This window comes from Acinonyx jubatus, chromosome C1 (genome assembly GCF_027475565.1).
Source record: "Acinonyx jubatus isolate Ajub_Pintada_27869175 chromosome C1, VMU_Ajub_asm_v1.0, whole genome shotgun sequence".
NCBI lineage: Eukaryota > Metazoa > Chordata > Mammalia > Carnivora > Felidae > Acinonyx > Acinonyx jubatus.
This window is the reverse complement of record NC_069381.1, coordinates 49,528,926-49,550,274: the sequence shown is the minus strand read 5'-3', so window position 1 is coordinate 49,550,274 and position 21,349 is coordinate 49,528,926. Positions and strand designations below refer to the sequence as shown.

The window sequence follows — 21,349 nt, the reverse complement described above, 5'->3', positions numbered from 1 at the left end:
GCGATTGGGATGGCGTGGCTTGTGTGACCCGACATCTTGTCAGAGATTGACTGGTTTACTTGGTCAAATTTGCAAGACTGTAATGAAGTGAATGGGGGGTATGGACTTGAAATGAAAATATTTATTTTTACTCCACCTCATTCCACAAAGGATTTGATGCAGTTCGAAACCAATGTTGACATAGTAAATTTTATCTATAAGCAGTATTTTGAAGTAGGAGGGGAATAAAAAGTAAAATTGTAACATTTGATATTTAAATTTTCCTCTTGTTATTGCCACCTATGACACTATAGTCATTGTAGGTATGCATTTAAATAAAAACAAAGAGATGTTTTTTGAGGGAAGGCAACAGTGTGTGTGTGTGTGTGTGTGTGTGTGTGTGTGTGTGTGTGTATGACTGACAGAGACAGAGAGACTGAGGGAGAGAAACACAGAGACAGAATATCCTATATCTTCTCCTTGGACTGTCTGGATTATGTCATAGCAAAAATATAATCAATGACCCTTTTGATCAATGGAACAGGGTGGTGACAGGTACTCTTAATTCATTGTTGTTGGTGATTATTGACAACCGGGTAATGATCATGCTGTACTGTGTCACTCATGCTGAGGGCATTAGCATTCTTTAAAGGTCAAAAACAAATTCTTTTAAAATGCAGAATTTCTTAGAAATCAGGGAAGACTCAGAAAATTTTTTTAACCAGGTTCACACTATAAAGTAGGGAATATGTGAGACAGTCAGGATTTCAGTTCTTTCCCTATGTCTCACATTAAAATGATATTTAATTTTTCCTGATTTAAATTCTTGGCTGTCAAATAAACTGCGTGGCGAAATTCTTCCAATGGGTGAATGAAAAAGGGATTCTGAAAGCTATTTATGTCTCTAGGAGGCCCAGGCAGAAAGTAAGCACAAACCCAAGGCAAATGTGTACCAAATCAAAGCAAAATTATACTTACTCTGTGACACTCTTACTAGCTCAGTCACACTAAAAACACCTGATGTGACAAAACTGTCCTGGAAGCCCAAATGTCCTGGGGAAACAAAAACAAAAGAAACAGTGTCATAAATAGAAGACATTTGACAAGAGAATTCTAAATATTAGTTTCATTGTGATTAAAAAAGGCAAGGTCTAATTTCATATTCTGTTCTACTTAGAGTTTACGTGGGAGGGTACAGTCACTTCGTTATATAGATGGTTTTTTGGTTTGAATCTGGGGGTCATGGAAAGCTATGACACAACTGGGTGATTTTTGAAATGGTCAAAAAAAAAAAAACAACAGGAAATCTGAAACAAAAGAAGATTTAAAATAAATGGTTACCTTGGCTGATCTCTGAGACCTTCACAGTTGGCATGAAAACAGCCTACCTATGAATCAGCCAGGATACCTAAGTTCCATACCAGTTTTCAAACATTATTCTCTAAAGAAACATCTGATCAGCATTAGCTGTCCATTCATTCAAATCAAATAAGATTTAAGGATGTTCTCTTCATTTTTAGAGGCACCACAGGGTGAATCTTTAAAAAGCCATTGTAGAAAAAGCAAACCCCAACCCTTGAGACGTGAAAACAGAGACTTCTGAGCACAAACAAAAGAGTTTTTTCATGAGTGGGCGGGTTGAGTCTTTTTTTTTTTTTTTTAGAAAAGATAATAAATCAATGGTTCGAAATGGCAATCTTTGAATTTGCATCTGTTTTATTTTTGCTGGATATAATTAATTCCTTTAACATATCTATTACATCTCTTATCAACTGCTTATTTATTTTTATGGTGCATTTAGGAATATAAAACTTATAAATAGCAAGGAATCCATAATTTATGATATGTTGTTTCTTTCTCTGCCTCTCAAGTTTTCTGATTTGGAGTCTCACATAGGTAAAATCTAGCTGAGATCTGTCTACAGGGTTAGCATAATCACCTGCTTTAAAATTAGGGCCAAACGAGAAGCTGGCCAAAGGGATTTTGAAAAACTTTCCTTTATATTAGAAACATACCTTAAGAAATACAACATAAGAAACACTGAACACATAACAGTCCATATATAAGATTTACTGATAAAAAATAGATTTTACCCACTACTAAGCAGAAGCAAATTTACCTGTGGTATGGTTTATACACCAATAAATTCATTAAATGTCACACACATAAACACATGCAACAAATCACTATGTTTGGAGAATTATAAAGGTATGTACAAATTATTCTTTTTCTTTTGGTTGCATTAGAATTAGGAAGATATTTTTGTTTTTGCTGAGTTTAAAATTTTTTTCAGTTAGTTTTTGTATCAAACATAAACTATGATATTTCAGATAAAACAGCTCTAATTCTTAGAATGTGCAGTAGCTACATACAAATTGTGTTTTAAAGTAAATGGGCAAACTTTCACTTGAAGATGTGCTTAAGAAATTTCAACTCTCAAAACAACTCCCACCCAGGTCTTTGATTGACTTTTATTTGGTAAGCACCTGAGGTGTTGTCTCTTGGATTAAGATAATTGAGAAGTAAAAATAAGCAAATAAGTCAAAATTCTCTAAACTGGTCTTGGCAAAACAGACTATAACATCTCTTTCTATTGTGACGACATTGACATTGCATTAACCCCACGGACTCTAACAAAGGGAATCCAACCATAATATACATTAAGTTTGACTTAAAACACATCTAACAAGGACAAGGAAATGCATAATTGAATGGGAAACTCTGGGTTGATTTCCAACTCTTGTTTATCTCTGCCTGTGTCTCTTGCTTGCGGGCTGATTCTTGTCTCAGTTCCAACCTTTGGAATTCCTTAAGGACAACTCAACAAGAATTTCTGTACAGAGTGAATGCGAACACGTGTACTTCAATCCTGCCACCAAAAAAGCAAGCACTATATTTTGAAAACTAAGTTTACTTGGGTGCAAGGACTTGGGAGGGAGAAACACCTGCGCTCATTCAAACTATCATCTCTTGATGGCCCCTTTTCTTTTGTAAGGTCACCTCTTAGATGTGGTGCTCCCCGGGGTTTGTGCTCAAAAGGTGTATTCCTAAGCTAGTTCCTCTATTTCCATGGTACCAGTCACCAGTCTTGACTGGGATGTTTCTAAGAACTAGAATAATGTTTGTTTCATTCACCACTGTATTTAATGCCTGGGACAAAGCAGTTAGTAAGTGAGTATTTGTTCAATGAGTGGATGAACGACTCTGTCGGCCAATGACTCTCAAATCTTGGCCGTTTACCAAGATCTCTCTCAAAATGTTTATTGGATATTTAAACCCAGATAGCCTACAGGTATCCTCAAACCCAACATGTCCAAAGTCGAGCTCATTTTCTTCTCCCCCCAAAATCTGTTCTGACTCTATGGAATTTCCTCCTTTAGTGGACCATCTACCACCATCACGCTTTCTATGTTTTGGGGCCATCCCTAACTCTTGCTTCTTATAAAACCCACATCCAACTACTCCTCACTGATTCCACGCTTTACCATTTCTTGACTCCAAGTACATCTCCCATTTCCACTCCCTCCATGACTGGCCCAGACATTTCCCGATTCTCACCAGACAGATGGGGCAGCCTCCTAACTATGTTTTCTATTATCAGTCTTGGTTTCTCCTTAGTCCATTGTCCACTCTGCAGCTAGAGCTGTCCCTCACAGGCAAATCTGAAGGCTCATTTATCTATTCCACAAATATTTTGGGGGCACCTACTGTGATCCAGGCATTGTGCTAGGGGTTCTAGATACAGTCCCTACATTCAGGGAGTTTATAGTCTAAGATTAGAGACAGCTGAACACATAAAACAAATGAATAAATTTAAAAATTATAAATGGTACAAATGAAATGAAGAAAACAATTAGGAAACACTTTAGAAAGGGTGGTCAGACAAGGTGTCTCTTAAGAGCTGACATCTGAAAAATACTAAAGAGAAAGTCATGAAAAGATGGGGAAAGAGCTCTTCAGGCAGAAGGATTAGTAATTTGCAAAGGCCCTGGGGTAAGAAAGAATGAGATGCTGGGTAATCTGAGATAAATCCAATGCATTCAGAGCTCACTGCCCTGTCAGAAATCTTGCCAGAGCCCCACAGAGAACTCAGGGCACAGAATAAATTCCATCATATGGCATACCACTCTTGACATAGCATCTCTTTTCCTCTCTAGGTTCATTTTTTAAAAAATCTCTTCTCTCTCTCTCTTCTAGCCCTACCCCCTTGGGCCTAAGGGAATGCCTTTTCTACCATGGCCCTGGTTCACTCCTCTCCCCACACTGTTCCCTCTTCCCAGACTGTCTGTCCTTCCTACTCTTTGCCTGGCCAACCTCCCACTTGTCCTTTAGGACTCAGCTTTATTGTCGTTCTATGAAAAGCCTATGTCGTTCTATGAAAAGGTTCTCTGCTCACCTGCACTGCTGGCAAAGACTCCTTTTCTCTTTTCTCAATATTGACCAGGTCTGCAGAGTATGGCTCTCATCTAGGAGCTAGCCCAGTGAACTGTCATTTTGTCTTTTTCTCATATTAGGCTGTGAGCCCTGTGAGAAAGAGCATCTTCTGTGTCTCCAGGCCCCCCAGGTCCCTAACACAGTGCATGGTCGGCAGTAAGCACTCCAGAGGTGCCTCTGAGGGAAAACAACTCAATTTGGGCTTGAGGATGTTTATTTTCCTTTTTATAGAAATGTTGACAGAACTTATTTCTGTCTCTTTCTCTCTCTCATCTCTAGCAATACAGTTTGAACTAAGTTGGAGCTACTGTACATCTGAAAACTGTTAAAATGAAAAATCCAAACCATCCCTCCAGACTAAGGAGGACAAGGACGGAGGAGACCATCCATGCAGGGTGGAGCTTCCAATCAAGAAGGTGCCATCAGGTCCTCTGCTGAGAAATGCCTGGGGGTTGTCCTAGTGTGATTGTGGTCCCTATTTTGGGGGGACTGAGTTAAACTAGAGTGTTAAAGGGCAGCATGATTTAATGGACATAAGCCCCGCCCCCAAAAGAGTCTAATCCCAAGCTTCAACTAGAATCTCGTGTGATCCTGATAAAGTCGCCACAAAAATCACAACGGGATCCTCCTTGTCCTCTCAGCAACCTTCTCCCTCAGGCTTATTTTAGTAGAATGTGTATAATTTAGAAGGCAAACTATATGTGGATGTATAATAATCAGAAAAAATAAAATAAAAAGTAGAATGATTGTACAAGCCCTGATGTGACCATCTTGTCTATAAAGGGTCCCTGGGGAAAGGTCTCTGTAAACATTCCATGGAACTTGGAGGGACTATGAAACTGGTTTTGTTCCTTCACCAATTATTTGGAAACCCGCTGGTGAACTCTAGAGGAAGACAGCAACGAGAAATGAAACCTAAGAAATGATGGAAAAAGTGACACGTCTAATGTAATTACTAAGCAAACCTGAGCAGATTAATATTTCGTTCTCACTAACACAAACCAAGTCGTAAAAATGACTTGCAGGGAAATAACACTAATCTGGGTGTTCTACTTTATTGCCAGATGAGAGAAAAATGGAAAAGAAAATAAAAAGGTCAATTCCAGTAATTCCAACCTTCAACATTCACATGAAAAGATCCTCAGTTGGAAAGCTGATTAAACATCCCTGAAAGGTCCCAAGATTTACATTTTGAATACAGCCTCTCAGAAATGAGCGCAAAACATACTTTTGTTAAATATGTCTTAGCTGAAAACCTGAATTTCGCAGTGATCTCCTCCAATCCTGAACTACTGCTCAGAAGCAACCATATTGTAGTTTCAGAGGAGGAGCAGAATCTTTTTCATTTTATAGGAAACGGCCAAAAAAGTTCATTCACTGAAGTCTTGTTCAGTGAATTCCCAATTAGAGTACAGATTTCAATACCTTGGAGTCAGCCATACTCACAGTGGGGAGATGAGGCTTTCTAAGAGAGGCAGAAACATAAAAAGCTAAATTCTTTTATGGGTGGTTAGGAAAAGCAGTTCTCTTTGCCTCGATGATATCAGCAGTTATTAGGGAAAATGTCATAGTATGGGGACCAAATCTCATCTCATGAAGGGACTGAACATCTATCTACCTTTTAACAGGCAGGGAAGGAAACAAGTTCGATTTGCAGAGACAGGTGACCTTGCAGAACTGTTCAGAGGTCGAGGGGAAGAAACAGCTGGGGACAAACCATCCAGAGGGTTGGCCTTGAAAGGAAATTTGAATGTCCATGAAGCAGAGGATATATCTGAGGAAGAAAGTTTACACACTAGGTGGTATTTCTGTTTGTCTTGTTCAGCAAAGGGCTCTCAGCTCTGAATCATCAAATCTCATCTGGCTAATTAGGATGCAAACTGCAATACACAGGTCATTTCATCAAAAAGAATGCCTCTCTATTCTATTCTCCCCTTGGTAAATAAGGTTCCATCACTAGGAAAAGATAAGCCAAGGACCGGGCTTTTCCACATTTGTGCGTCTGGGCTCCTCAAAAGGAAAAGGGTTCCCCTTGTTCTCATGCATGTATATTGTGAAAGTATTAGAGATGACAGACCCTGACTACATCCTGAGGACACTGCTCTCACAGAAGTTACATGCTCGTCCTCTAAAGAAAAGTCTACCTTCACGACTTAATTTCTCCTTGCATAACCTCCCCACTGGCCTATGAGCCACCTACGGAAAGGGAATGTGGCTCTCACACTTTCCCCATTCCCTACAGTCGGGGCACTTCACATGTGCTCAGCCAACACTGTTGAGGAGAACTTCTACCTTACCTGTCTCACGTCATAGCCTATTTCTACCTTACATGAGAGTTACTTGTTTATCTGCCTTAGCTCCACACTGGTACAAAAAACCCAGCAAGGCAGGGTTGTAGGTTGTGATTGTACATTGTCCACAGAGCCCAGCACAGTCACTTGGTCTAGGTGTGCAAGAAATATTCATTTACTGATCCAGATGAGCGACTCGAGGTACCCTGACTTAGTAGCCCTCTAAAGCACAGTGCAAATTATTCTTGGCTCACCTCCAGGGACACCTTACTTCTGTCTTCTTGATTTGGAGTATCTGAATGTTTATTTATTTTTGAGAGAGAGAGAGACAGTGTGTGAGCAGGGGAGGGGCAGAGAGAGGGAGACACAGAATCCGAAGCAGGCTCCAGCCTCTGAGCTGTCGGCACAGAGCCCGACGCGGGGCTTGAACTGAACAATGGTGAGATCATGACCTGAACCGAAGTCGGACGCTCAACCAACTGAGCCACCCAGGCACCCCAAGATTTGGAATATCTTAGAAAACAGCGTTTAAAATATTTTTTTAATGTTTTTATTTATTTTTGAGAGAGACAGAGCTAGAGAGAGAGAGAGAGAGAGAGAGAGGCACAGAGAGAGGGAGGCAGAGGATCCGAAGTGAGCTCTGTCCTTAGAGCAGAGAGCCTGATGTGGGGCTTGAACTCACCAACCGTAAGATCATGACCTGAGCCAAAGTCAGATGCTCAACCGACAGAGCCACCCAGGTGCCCCAGAAAACAGGTGTTTAAAAGATGGGGTGTCCAGTAAGCCCAAATTCTAAACTTTGGGTCTCATTTTTGACTATGCATTGACGACTTAAATTATTCTGCCATTCGTGGATAACACTTGAGATATTATTTATTTTTAGAATAATTCCTAATATTACAACAAATGCCAAAAATTCAGACATCTACTAAAAAGAATGCAGTAGTAATAAAAATATATAGATGTTCTGTTTGTGTGATTAATCTTTACAATGGTGGAGATTTCACTCAGTAGTCTGCTTACAGTAAACATGAAAAGAATGACATAGGTTGTTGGACCGGCAATGAGACCATAATACTTCTATGTCTAGAAAGTTGTGTCTGAGAATGTGTAAGACAAAGAAATAACATTTCTTTGTGTTTTGAGAATCTCAGATGAAAAGGGTTGTTATAAATGCATTTGGATATGTCATGATTGTCATTTTGGTTTATCACAACACAGCAAGGAACTGTCTCTAGTATGGGAATAACGTAGTCTTAGCTGAAAAGGAGAGTGAGACAAGATAAGGTTTTAGAAGTATGGGTTGTGGGACTTATGTACTGTTGATTCCTTTTTTTGTTGCCCCAAATTTCCCTGCCCTGCTCAGGTACTATTATCTAATTATTATTCGATAAAAACACAACACTAATCTGTGTTTTTAATTTGTTTGTTCTGCCATATCCATAAAGTCAATATTTGGTTTACCGCTTTCATTCATCAAATATGTACCGGATGTCTATCATGTGTCAAGCACAGTCCTAGGCCCTGGGGATTCAAGAAGAAACACCACAAGGTCTTTACTATTGGGGGTTGATGGGCAGTGGGGGGGATATGCTCCTAGCTAAGAAACATGTTTACACCAAGATTTCACTAATGTATTTACCCAAAATTGGGTCTTTTTAGGGGTGCCTGGGTAACTCAGATGGTTGAATGTTGAACTCTTGATTTTCGGCTCAGGTCATGATCTCAGGGATAGAGCCCCACATTGGGCTCTGTGCTGAGCATGGAGCCTGCTTGAGATTCTCTCTCTCTGTATCTTCCTTTCCCTCTGCCCCTCTCCCCAGCTTGTGCTCTCTCTCTCTCTCTCTCTCTCTCTAAAAATAAAAAAAAAAAAAATACCATATGATTTCACTCATATGCAGAATTTAAGAAACAAAAACAGATGAACATGGGGAAAGGAATGAAAAATAAAAACAGGGAGGGAGGCAGACCATAAGAGACTCTTAAATACAGAGAACAAACTGAGGGTTGCTGGAGGGGAGGCAGGTGGGGGGATAGGCTACGTGGGTGCTGGGCATTAAGGAGGGCACTTTTTGGGATGAGCACTGGGTGCTATATGGAAGTGGTGAACCACTGGGTTCTACTCCTGAAACCGATACTACACTGTATGTTAAATAACTTGAATTTAAATAAATAAATGTAAGTAAATAAATAAATAACCAAATAAATAAGCGTATAACCATATAAACAAACAAACAAACAAACAAAATGGGGTCTTTTTATAAGACCTTTCTAGGAAAGGCTATAGCAAAGACTCTTGCAATGTGTCAAGCCTGCTGGTTGTCCATACATATCCTTGGCTGACAGTTACAGACCATAGTTCTCAGCATCTTTTACAGTCAGAAGTGGCCACTACTTGGAAAGTCAATGGAAGTGATACAATCAACTCCTACCCAACCTGTCTGAAAAGAAATTCCTGCCCTAGACACTCTTTCTTCTTCTTTTTATGAGCCAGAGCAGTGTCAACCATGAAGACAAAGACAGTGCCCACGGGAGGGCAGCGCAGTAAGGCAGAGGGAGCGAAGGAGCATGGGACCCTGAATGACAGTGTGAAGTAGAACCACCCTGCCCACTCAGCCTGCTCACCTGGAAGAGTTGACAAAAAGAAAAAGAGGGGCGCCTGGGGGTGCTCAGTCGGTTGAGCGTCCGACTCTTGATTTTGGCCCAGGTCATGATCCCAGGGTTGTGGGATCAAGCCCCACATGGGGCTCTGTGCTGAGTATGGAACCAACCTGCTTAAGATTCTCTCTCTCCCTTTCCTTCAGGGCACCTGGGTGGCTCAGTCAGTTTAAGCTCTTGATTTCAGCTCAGGTCATGATCTCGCGCTTCATGAGTTCGAGCCCCACATCGGGCTCTGCACTGACAGTGCGGTGCCTGCTTGGGGTCCTCTCCCTCCTTTTCTCTCTGCCCCTCCCCTGCTTGCTCTCTCTCTGTCTCAAAATAAATAAATAAACTTTAAACAAATAGATTCTCTCTCTCTCCCGCTGCCCCTCTCCCTGGCTCACGTGCTTTCTGTCTCTCAAAAAATAAAAAAAAAAATTTAAAGTAAATTTAAAAAAAAGAAAAAGAGATTTTAGTGTACTTAAACCACTGTATTTTTTTTCTCTTTGTTATAGCAGCCTACTACTTACCTTAACCAACAAATGCCAACCTTTCCCTTTAGAATCTAAAGTGTTGCAAATTAGCAGCCCACAGGCCAATTCTGGTCTGCCGACAGATTTTGCTTGGCTAGCACAGTACTAATTTTTTTTCTTTTTTCTTTCTTTCTTTTTTTTTTTTTTTACATACGGATGTTTTTAAACTGGGCATGAGCTTACAAATGTACCACACTCCCCAATACTCTTTACTGTATTTCATTTATTTAATGATCTGTAAGGCCCCTGTAGGCACATAAATTTGTGATGCCTGTTAGGCATTTTCTCTCCACGTTAATCTGCTAGCACAGTAAGGAGAGAATGGATGGATGGTTGGTGTCTTTTGTCTGATGATTAAAAAAAAAAAAAAAAGCCCATCAGTTTTTCATGATTTCTTTGAGAATTAAGTTTAGACTCCTTTGCTAGGTATTTAAAGCCCTTCAAAATCTGTCCTGTGGTACACCTTTCCAGTGTTTAAGATATATTTCGAATACTACCCAAATATATGCTCTCTATGTGGCAAGACAAGATATCCCACCTGCTGTTCTCCAAATTTTGATATGTTCTATCCTTCACGTTGGAATTCATCTCAGTGCTTCCCAAAATGTGTGATGTGCAACAGTCTCCCCAAATCCTCCACCACAAGCAAATAAGCACAAAGATACACATATACGTAAAATGAAGATTTCCATAGTAAAATAAACTCAGGAAACACAATCATACCCACCCTTGGAGAATGACAACAAATATTCACATGTTAAAGCCTCTGAGAGTTCCTGCAATAAATAGTGTTTCTTAGTATTACTTAACTCCCTATTTCTCGACTAACTTGACAAGGATACCATTTATTTTTGGCAAATGTTGTTCTTCAGCTAGATTGGTCTCCTTTTCCCATTTTCCCCACTTGGTTTAGGTACTGATGCGCTGAGGGAAAAGTAGAATCTGAGCTCTTCAAGCAAATTCACACTTTAATTCAAGGCCAAAGGACATGCCACATCTTTACTCCCAATCATTTTAACATACCTACATTAGGAAAGTGGATCCAGTCAGTGACAGGTGTTGTAAGGTAGGCTGCTTATCTGAAAATTTATTCCCAGAACATCTCAAGATCATACTAATTTTCATCAAAAGTATAGCTTTCCTTTATCTAGTATTTATGTGTTTGGCCCCCTGCTAAGCAACTTAGACATATTAGCTCCAATTCCTGCTGCAACTCTGTGTAGCTGGCAGTAGTCTGATTTTATAAAAAAACGAAGCTTATGCTCAGCGAGGTTAAGTGACTTGCTGAAGGTCACACAGCTAGTGGCAGAATTTAGGATTAGAACACAGGTTCCTTTAGTTCTCTTTATATAATAAATGTTATTGCTTTTTAATCCATCATAAATAATACCGGAGACTTGATTATCCAGTCTAACCCAAAGGCCTTATCATATCTTTTCACCAATTCCTGCACTTAATAAGGGAAGTGTAGTATTTCATTAAATTAAATTTGACTGCTCAATGACTTCACATAAAGAGGTTTTATGAGTTTGAGTTACAGGATTAAGCACTTAATTAAAGGACGATGTCTAACAGCAAAACATCTAAATAAAAAGTGAAAAATGATTTTTACTTATTTGCATGCTTGGAAATACCGAATGCATGACAAGGTGGAATGAACTAGAAGCAAAGATATTCTAAAGATCGTCTAGTAACAGAGCAATCATCATTGCATTGTAACAAAGATAAGTTTGCCTTCCCATAACTTCTCCTCTTTACCTCAATTTTATCCTCTGGAACAGGCCAGAATAAATCTAATTTCTCTTCTACTTTGCTACCCTTCAAGTATTTGAAGATAGTCCCTCAGCCTCTAATTTTCTCTCCTCAAGGCTAAATATCCTTTCTTTCATTTTCTTGTCAGGTCAACAGACTAATTTCCTCATTGTCCCTAAACATTTGGAATCATACATTTACAGGGCCTGTTATAAGCAGAAATAAATACTTTGCAAGTGGACCCAACAAATTAGTTGCATATAAGAACACAGAAAACACTTGCTTTACAGAATATTTTTTTAAGCACCATAAAAAAATTTAAAGAAAAGAAAAAAAATGTTTGCTTCATGTAAGTAAAAGTAAATTCCTAAGTATAATAAGCATTATAAAATTAGTATTTTATAAATATTTTTAAATTATGTTGTTGTTTTTAATGTACTTAGAGGTACTTTTTAAAAGTATTTTTTAATTAACCTGGTGTTGAACTAACAGGGGTTTTTAAGCAACTTTATTGTTTTGATGTTCTGAATCAACGTTTTCTCTAAACTTGGACAGTAATACCTGGTAATCTACAAATGGATCAAACTATTTGTAATAGCTTCAGTTTCTGTTTATGAACTCATACATATACTGGAGGAAAAATAAGGAAATTTATTCCCTGAATACATGAGAAACTGATTACCTTAACTGAAACAGACATGAAACTCGATCACCCGAAGGCTACCCCGGTTTATGGATGTAAAACAGCGAAAAAACCTTAATGTGCATTGTCCTGTTCTTCGTTTTTAGGTTTAATTCACACGGCTGTGAAACATTACAGAGAGCCCTGCTTGCTAAACCACCTGAGGACACACGCAATGACAAGGAAAGAAGATGACCAGGGGCCATGTGCTAATTTTAAGACACTCAACACTGATTTTGGTTCACCAAGCGTGGAAAGAAAATCATTGATGAGTTGAAGCGATATATTTTAAAAGAATCCTTGCAATTACTTGTCCAAGAGTACAAGAAGAAAAAGAAAATTACAAACAGGTAGATGTAGTTTTCCAAATATATAATAAAATTAGTTAATGTTTACGACCACAAAATACAAAGAGCTTTCATGTTTTTAAAAGTCACTTGTTTCATGCAATTCTTGCCAGCTTACCCGCAATTAATTACTGATGTCATAATTCACAGCGTTTATTAAATTATAGACTCTATATTATACATTTCTGCAGGTACTACAGCATGCCACAAATCGTGTGGGCCACTATACTTTGAAGTTTGCTGGCTTAGCACAAACACAAAGTATTTTAGAAGTACCAGAAAATTCTTTGTGAATATAACAGAATGAATTACACTGTTCAGGCCATGTCGTGTTAGCACAATGGAGAAACACTTTTAAGACTTTAAAGTCATGTAATACAATTCTAGGCTGGATTTTTCTTGTTAAAAAAAGTAGAATGGGAGTGATTGGAAGAGAAAAGGGCCAATATTTGACAACAGAAATCAGCATAACCTTTTAACTGCAGCAGCCATGGGTGACTGCCCTTTGACCTTGAAAGATTATGTGGGATTTCAGTGACAACAGCTGGAAGTGAGCATGTGTGAATAGAGAACACGGATCTGAGGCCTCGTACAAAAGACTGCACAATCTCTGCCCAGATCGGAGTGCTGATTAGAAATTGTTTCCTGGTCCTGGCTTAATAGAGTGTGATAATGAAAGGTTTTTTTTTTGTTTTTTTTTTTTAATTCTTCCAACAAGAAATCATTGGTAGATTTCTTCCATACCCACGTTCTCCTTCAGCCCCTCCAATCTTCTGAGCTTCCATATGTAACTGGCCCATCCTTCTTATGGATAGGGTTAAAACAACTTTGTTTTACAACCTACTTTTTCAAAGACAAAACTTCTTAAAGTGCTTGAGTTTCTCTCCTGAGTTTCAAAATAACCCTATCATGGCATTTCACATAGGGTACCATTTTTTTATTTTTTTGTTTAAGGATGTGTCACACACACATGTACACACACACACACACGACTTAAATGAGAGCTCAGTGAAAGTGGGAACTGTAGTTCTCTCATCTTTTTATTTTTTATTATTTTTTTAACGTTTATTTATTTTTGAGACAGAGAGAGACAGAGCATGAACGGGGGAGGATCAGAGAGAGGGCTCTCTCAGCACAGGATCGGCACAGAGCCTACGCGGGGCTCAAACTCACGGACGGTGAGATCATGACCTGAGCCAAAGTCGGCCGCTTAACCGACTGAGCCACCCAGGCGCCCCATTCTCTCACCTTTTTAATGCTACCATTTGTACAGTGTGCACCAAATGGTGGGTCTTTGCAATACGTAGGACAAATGGGCAGAGAGATGAAACATTTATTCTTACCCACGTAGTCTTTTTATCCTTCTTGAGACGCATAGACTCTTAAACACACAGTCAATAATTTCATCTTTTCCTTCAAGCAATTTCACATATTCATTAGCAAATTTGTAGTGACGTCTATACATGTGTTTACCCAACAAGAGCATATGAAGAGGTAAGTAATTATTTCCTCTCAAAGATAAGGTAACTTAACCTAGTAGATACAGAGATTTGACTATTTGTGAACATGGTCATTTCAATCCACAAGACTCTCAATGAGTGGCATTCATTGAGCAGAAATGCACCTAAACCGACCCAGACACAATCTCAAATTCCTCTGTAGGATCCTCATACTTGCTGACATGGTTCTGAAACCACCAAAATGATGCCACATGATTACTGAAAGGACATTGGGTTATGACTCATTTGTGTTGTTTTGGTTTTACCATACACTCTATCTTAACTTCTACTGCTCCAGATTTTGCTAACTCCTCTAGCTCTGGATTTTGCTAACTCCTCTAGTTTCTATACCAAATTAGCAACTCCTTAGCTTCAGTAGAAGGTGGCCTTTCTTTTATGCAAATAATACCTCGAGTCGGGCAAAAACCAACCTGGCTATGAGGTATGGGACAGACAGAGGCTGGTGAAACTGACTTCCAAATCAGACATGGGTTGTCTGCTTACATCCTTCTATAGCAACTCTAGATGTTATTCCAAACAAGCCATGGGACAGATTGTTTTTCAGAACAGACCGAATCCATTTGCTGTTTCAAAATTCTATAAACAGAGTATTAAGGAATTCAATTCCCACAGCAACTATATGAGCGCTGGCTTTGGCTTTATGGGAGTTTCTGCCAAGCTCAGATATTTGTAGAACTATTGGTTTAGAGTGTCCTTTGCAACTGAGAGCAGAAGGGACCAATGCTTGTGATCTCAGTTCACTTTAAGGACTGGGTCTTGCTGGTGACAGGTATACATGATAAATGTTCCAGAAGGCTGACCTAATTTCCGTTGAAGTGAGTGTTTTGCTAAGAACATTCCCTTAAAGTGTCAGCTTGCAACCAAGGATTCAGCCTGCCAGTGTCCATTCTTCTCAGCAAGTTATGACCATTGCTTATGAAAGTTTGCTCAAAATGCAGCTGATGCTGCCTCACTGAGCAAGCTTCTCCAGACTTACTTTTGAAGTTAAATAAATTATATATCTAATTTAAATAAATTATCAAACACACTCAGTTTCATTTAGTCATTTGTGATCAGAAAAACCAAACACTCTAAGCTAAGCACAAATCAAGACAAACCTGCAATGTATTTCTTTTCGCCCGTAACAGGAGTGATACGGCAACATGTTCATTTATCTTGTGCTTCAAAAAATTATATTTGCAAGGCATTATTTACATATAATAGAGCAGGAGGGATACTATTATGGAAATTAGAATCCTAAATATCCTAAACCTCAGTTTCGTCATCTGTAAAATGACACTAATAGTCATTCCTACCTCGTAAGTTTGTTAGGAATAACGAGATAAAGTACTTAGAATGCTTAGCAAAGAGCCTAAAACACAGAATGTATTAAAAAAAAGAGTAGCTATTCTTACAAATAATAGCTATGTTCTTTAGATCTTAGATCTTGAATCATATAAGAAACTTTAAAAAGAAACAACAGGTAGAAAGAACTATGTTCTTCTGACATGGAGTAGTAAATAACATAGCTATTCACAGAAAAGTGTGCATCTAAATAACAATGTTGATAATATAATTTGGGGTGAATTTTTTAGCAAAATAAAAGTATTTTCTAAAGCAAGTAACACAAAACTTATCATTAAAAGCAAGTCCTCTGGCATTTCTTAGGTTTTTCTAAAGTGGGATAGAAGAGTACATAGTATCCATTATTTTAATAACTAGAGTTAAATTTTAGAAATCAAGTTCTATATTTATTTACAAATATGTTTACAAAAATACAGTTATTTGTAATTCTTAAAATAATTTTAAATATAAATCTATTCTTTAAATGCACAGTGACCATCTACATGGGCTAAGAATTAGCCCACATATGGAGACACTCATTTTGGCTTTACATTTTTACAGTGATAACTATAGATACTCAACGTAGAAATGAACCCTAGGTCAATTTTTTCTCAGTCAATCAAGTTTTACCTAATTTTTCAAATCACAATATATAGGAGAATTTAGAGAAAGACAAATTTTTTAAATGGCTACTTTTTTTGTTGTTTTTGGTTTTTGCTTTGTGTGTGTGTGTGTGTGCGCCCAGTTATGCTTTATTTTTAAAGAATTTGGTGTGTCAAAAATTCTTATTGGTAACTAAATGCATGCTGCCTGTCTGAGAAAACAGGTATTTAGAAATCTAATTTTGTTTTCCAGTATTTTTCACACAAAAAGTATTTAAATTTTTTTAAAATGTGAAAATATTTTGGGTGGTATGAAAGTGCATATACAAAATAAACAATACTAACATTATATGTAGAAATACCATCTTGAAATGCACCGCTCTCTAGTCCAGGGCCTCCACGTTTTAGCTCCTCACTTCCATATAAATGGAGAGCCATCAGAAAGCATCATTAAAGAAAGGGTCTTGATTCCTTATTGCTTTAAATCAATGCTAAAAGAATTTGCCCTTTTAGGCAGAAGAATGATCGACATGTTTCACTTCACTGACTTTGATCACTGAAGCTCTTTATGATGCAGGCCATTTCCTTCATTTTAGGGAACAGGATCTTTGTTTGACCCACAGAATGGACCAAGCACATCTTCGACTCAGCTTTAGCTAAGTCAGAGCCCTGGAGTTCTCGGAATTTCTTCAGTGTTTCTCATCAGGGTTGTCAGCCTTTTGAGGGGGGACTCCTACCAATGCTCGGAACGACCTGTATAGTGTAGGACACTCAGCATCCTTGGGCCTTCACCACTGACTGCCAGCAACATCCCCTCCTTGTGACAACCAAACGTGTCCTCACACATTCTGATCACCTCTCAAGAAGGGCTATATTGTCCTTTGATGAAAAACACTGTAGTGTATAAACAGTGTCTTATGGATCTCATTAGGTATTTAATACTGCGCAACTTCGACCTCAACTGAACTGACTTATTGTCTCTATAATTAGAATGCAAACTCTTACCGGCCAGATTATTACAATTCTTTCTAAATTCCCCTGCAATGCTGGCCATGCCCTCTATCCTTCACCCTTAACGGAGTATCTAGTTCAGATATAAGAGTTAGAAGTCGATTTTTAAAAATTAATTATATTTGAACTACTCTGTTCTGTTCTGTTGGCAGGGAGGGCTCATACATATGGTCCAGAAGTACAAAATACACACTTTGGACTTTCTGGAAGAGTCTTGATTTCAAACATTGGCTCATCAGTCTGTACATGTATGTGAACACGTTGGCCAAGGCTCCCTGATCTCCTTTTGTTGCTGAGGAGATGTGTTCACTGTGAACAAACTCTCGTGAATCACATAAATAGTATTTTGTCTGTTCACAACAACGTCATAGCATCTAACATCCACAGGCCCTGCAGAAATAAAATAACATGTAAAGCTTGAAAATAAATATTCATTCTGCTCTCTGCTCTCAATGAAAGGACGTAGGTGAAATAAAAGACACAGAGTCAAAGCGACCTAAGCCCTTGTTGCCAAAGCCAAACCAACAACACTCTGAAAATAAACAGGAAACAAAACTAAGCAACAACAGGCTCCACATTGTCAAGCAACCAGGAATTCGAATGAATGCCTTTGTCTCAACTGCTTATTCAGGAGGAGGGCATCTCCTCCAGCTCTAATTTTTTTTTTTCCACTAATCATTCTGATACTTTATTGAATACCTGTCATTCTTCCAAAAGTAAGAGCCAAGGGCAGCTCCCCAATGCGAGGTTGCACGGAAGTCCTTCTGCTTTGTGATCACCAAGGGGCACCCCTTTTGCTCAATTCTTATCCTTAACACTAGGGAATCCATAAAATCTTCCTAGGTTGTAGAACAGTCACAGACCAGGTGAGAACCCTATGTGCATGGATGTGTATGTGTACTCATATACGTATGTGTGTTTAATTTAGTTTACTCTCTCAAAAATTGAGACAGAGAAAAGCACTTTCTTGTCAGATGTAAACTGTCAGGAGCACTTGAAATAAAATATTTTTTTCCACTAACATAGGCATTTCTGGCCTTCAGTGTTGCCATTAGCAACAATACCGTGAGGGACATGATTTGTGGCTAATTTGAACATGGAGCCCTTCTGGACACAGCTGGTGAAGCCAACAGCATTCTGCTCTATTATACAGTAAATCGTCTGAAAATGTCAGTAAGCTCAATGGCCAATTGTGAGGTTCCAACGACCACCAAGAGGGGTAGGGAGAAGCTAAATGTGTTTTTTAAGGTGCTTTCACTATAAACTTAAAGTTTTCTCTACAGCCTGATTCTTTCATTTAACAAATATCTGTTGATGCCAACCTATGAGGTAAGTATACAGATGATGAACTGGGAACAAATGTCAACATATTCCCTGTCCTCAAGGGCTCACAGGCTAGCAAAAACACCCTTCAAAGAAGAACTAGGAAGAAGACCTGATTCGCTTCTACAAGACTCAATTCAAATGTCACCACCTTTTGATTTCATTTCTGTACCCTGAGAGCATCACAGACCTCTACATTGTAGCCTCAATAAATATTGATGACTGCTGAGAGGAGAAGATGAAAGTGTAAGTCACACTATGGGGCTCAACAAAGATAACCCTATAGCTAGGGAGCCACGTGCATATGTTGGGGGCAGGGGAGACAGCAAGTACTATTGCTAGATGATAGCGATCATGGACGACAAAACTGATTCAATCAATTTGATTCAATCAATTTGGATGATATCCTGTAAGTAATGGTTAGCCCTGAATCATAAGTTAATCTATTATTATTAGGGGAATATTTTCCATAGCTTATTATTTTATAAGCCAGACGTGGCTCCCATTCAGTTTTGTGATCTTCAGTAAGTTAACCAAACTCTCACTAATTAATCCAAAAATAAAAATAAAAACATCTATTGAATATCTATTCTGTTCCAGGCACTGTGGTAGGCAGCAGGGTGTACCTCTTTGAACTTCAGGGACTTGCAGGCTAGTTGGGGAAGAAGGTCAAGTATCGGGACACTTATCATTCAACATGATACAGCCGGGTTAGTGGAAGCAGTCTCTGGCACAGAGAGGGCACTAGACTAGTCTGGGAGGGTTAGGGAAGGCTTCCTGGAAGAGTAAGGATGGCCTATACAGTCCCCAGTGACCAGCAGGATTAGCGCCATGAAGTGGAAGAAAGTGACACATTTTCTTTGTGGGTGTTAAGAATAACAATAAAATGATGACAGCGAATATTTACGGAGTACTTACTGTCTGCCCGTTATTCTTCTCAGCCTTTTCATGTGCTATTTTCCTATAATCTTCTAGTGCTAGGAGGTAGGTACTATTATGTACTCATTTTACAGATGAGACCATTGAGGCACAGACAGCCTAACGAGGTGAGTCAAGATCAAAGAGTAATTGCTAGAGTTGGGATTTCAAACCAAGCAATCTAACTGAAGAGCCCATGTTCTTAACCCCGGCACTATCCCTAATTGCATGGACAAGAATACCTACTCCAGAGGCCCAGGCACTGAGAAAGGGCTCAGGAGATGATGGCATGATTGTGAGGACCAGTGTTGGCATCAATGTATATATACAAATCCCTGATCTGCAGCTCTAATCTATAGGTTTTTTTTCACCACCAGATGAAGGACCCACTAGATGCTACTCAAACTGAAATTCAATTTTATACTCAAAGGGAAGAGTAAAGTAAAATTGTTGTTCTCACCCAACAACTCTGTGGGTAGGTTATTTCTTCCATATCAGCAGCACTAAAACTACGATCTCTCGAAACAATGTGTATCCTTTTCGACACCACTTCTCTCCGACCTCTCTACCATACATATGGTTTTGATCCATCCTTGCCTACTACTTAATTAACTGGATTTTTGTTCCTTTGTGCAAATATAAAGCTGTACCAACTTAATAGTGGAAGCTGTGACTGAACACTTGGGGAACAGAATTATTAAACAGAATTATTGTATTTTTTATTCATCAAATGAAACTCTGTATATAATTAATCTTACTATAAAGAAATCCCAATTTGATTTTTGTTTTTGAGTCAACATGTTGGGGAGTGGGTCAGCAGCGAATTATAGAATGCCACTAAGAACCACAATTTGAAAACTCATCTGGCTTTGCCAATCAAGTCAGGTAATAAAGAACTGTAATAAAGAACAACTTTGGCAATGCTGACACCTCTGTTTTCATCTGAGGCCCCGTTCAGAGATATGGACACTGCACTTACTTAAAAAAATTCTGGTGTAGGGAAAAGATGACACCAGAATTGGAAAGGTATAAACCCACGCTGTACCCACAAGTCCATATAGCTGGGCTAATCATGATCAGGTATTTATTAGCTTGCCAGAGATACAAAAAAGTAGAGGTACAGAACAGGTAACAAATGTCTCTCCACGTCTTGATGGTGGCCAACCTCTAGACAGACGTGGGCAACCTCTGTTCTGCACTGAGTTGAAACATTCATCTGAGAGGTAGGCAGCATGAAAGAGCCTAGGTCTTGCTGCCAAGCAGACGTGCACTCCAATCCCAATTCTTTTCTACTCAATGGCTGAGGACCTTGCGCAAGCTGTTAGACCACTGCGGTCCTCAAATTCTTATTCTACTGCTGGAGAGTTAAATGAGATAATGCACAAACCCCAGCACAGTACCTGGCAAAGGCTGTGGACATGCTTCCATGACCAGTGTAGCGGGTACCATTTCCTAATATTTCTGGTGCTATGTTTAGGCACCGGAGACATCCACGGTGATTCTAAAGGGCTCTTCACCGTGTACAGAGGGGCTTCAAGTATCAGAGACATTGCTGGGTGATTTTATAATACTAAAATTCTGCCAGGAGGGGATGATTACACACTACTCAAGCATTAACAGTTAAGACCACAAGCCCAATAATTTGGAGAGAGCTCTATATGCATTTACTAAATGAATTAATGAACTACTGATGCCACAAGATATGTACACTTTGCTTCTTAAATGGAATTTAATGCACGTTAGTTCTTCCTTTACCTTAATCCTATGGTTTCTCAATTGGGAGTGATTTTGCCTTCAGGCGATACTTGGCAATGCCTGGATATGTTTTTGGTTGTCACAACTGGGGAGGGGTGCTCCCGGTATCTAGTGGGCAGAGGCCTCGGTGCTTCTAAACATCCCACAAGGCACCAGGACAGGGGCCCAGATGAAGGAGGCGTCTTGTGCAAAGGGTCAATAACGCTGTGGCTGAGAGGCGGTGACCACATTTTTACTCA

General features: G+C 39.1%; 1 protein-coding gene across 8 annotated transcripts in view; it reads right to left on the bottom strand.

The window, feature by feature from the left end:
• The window catches only part of NFIA (nuclear factor I A), a 368,084-nt gene that overhangs the window by 120,684 nt on the left and 226,051 nt on the right, over positions 1 to 21,349 (bottom strand). For all 8 annotated transcript variants that reach the window (XM_027059035.2, XM_053214155.1, XM_027059034.2 and 5 more), the window contains one exon: positions 958 to 1,032. In XM_027059035.2, the coding sequence (XP_026914836.1) occupies positions 958 to 1,032 (75 nt within the window). The remainder of the gene's footprint in view (positions 1 to 957; positions 1,033 to 21,349) is intronic.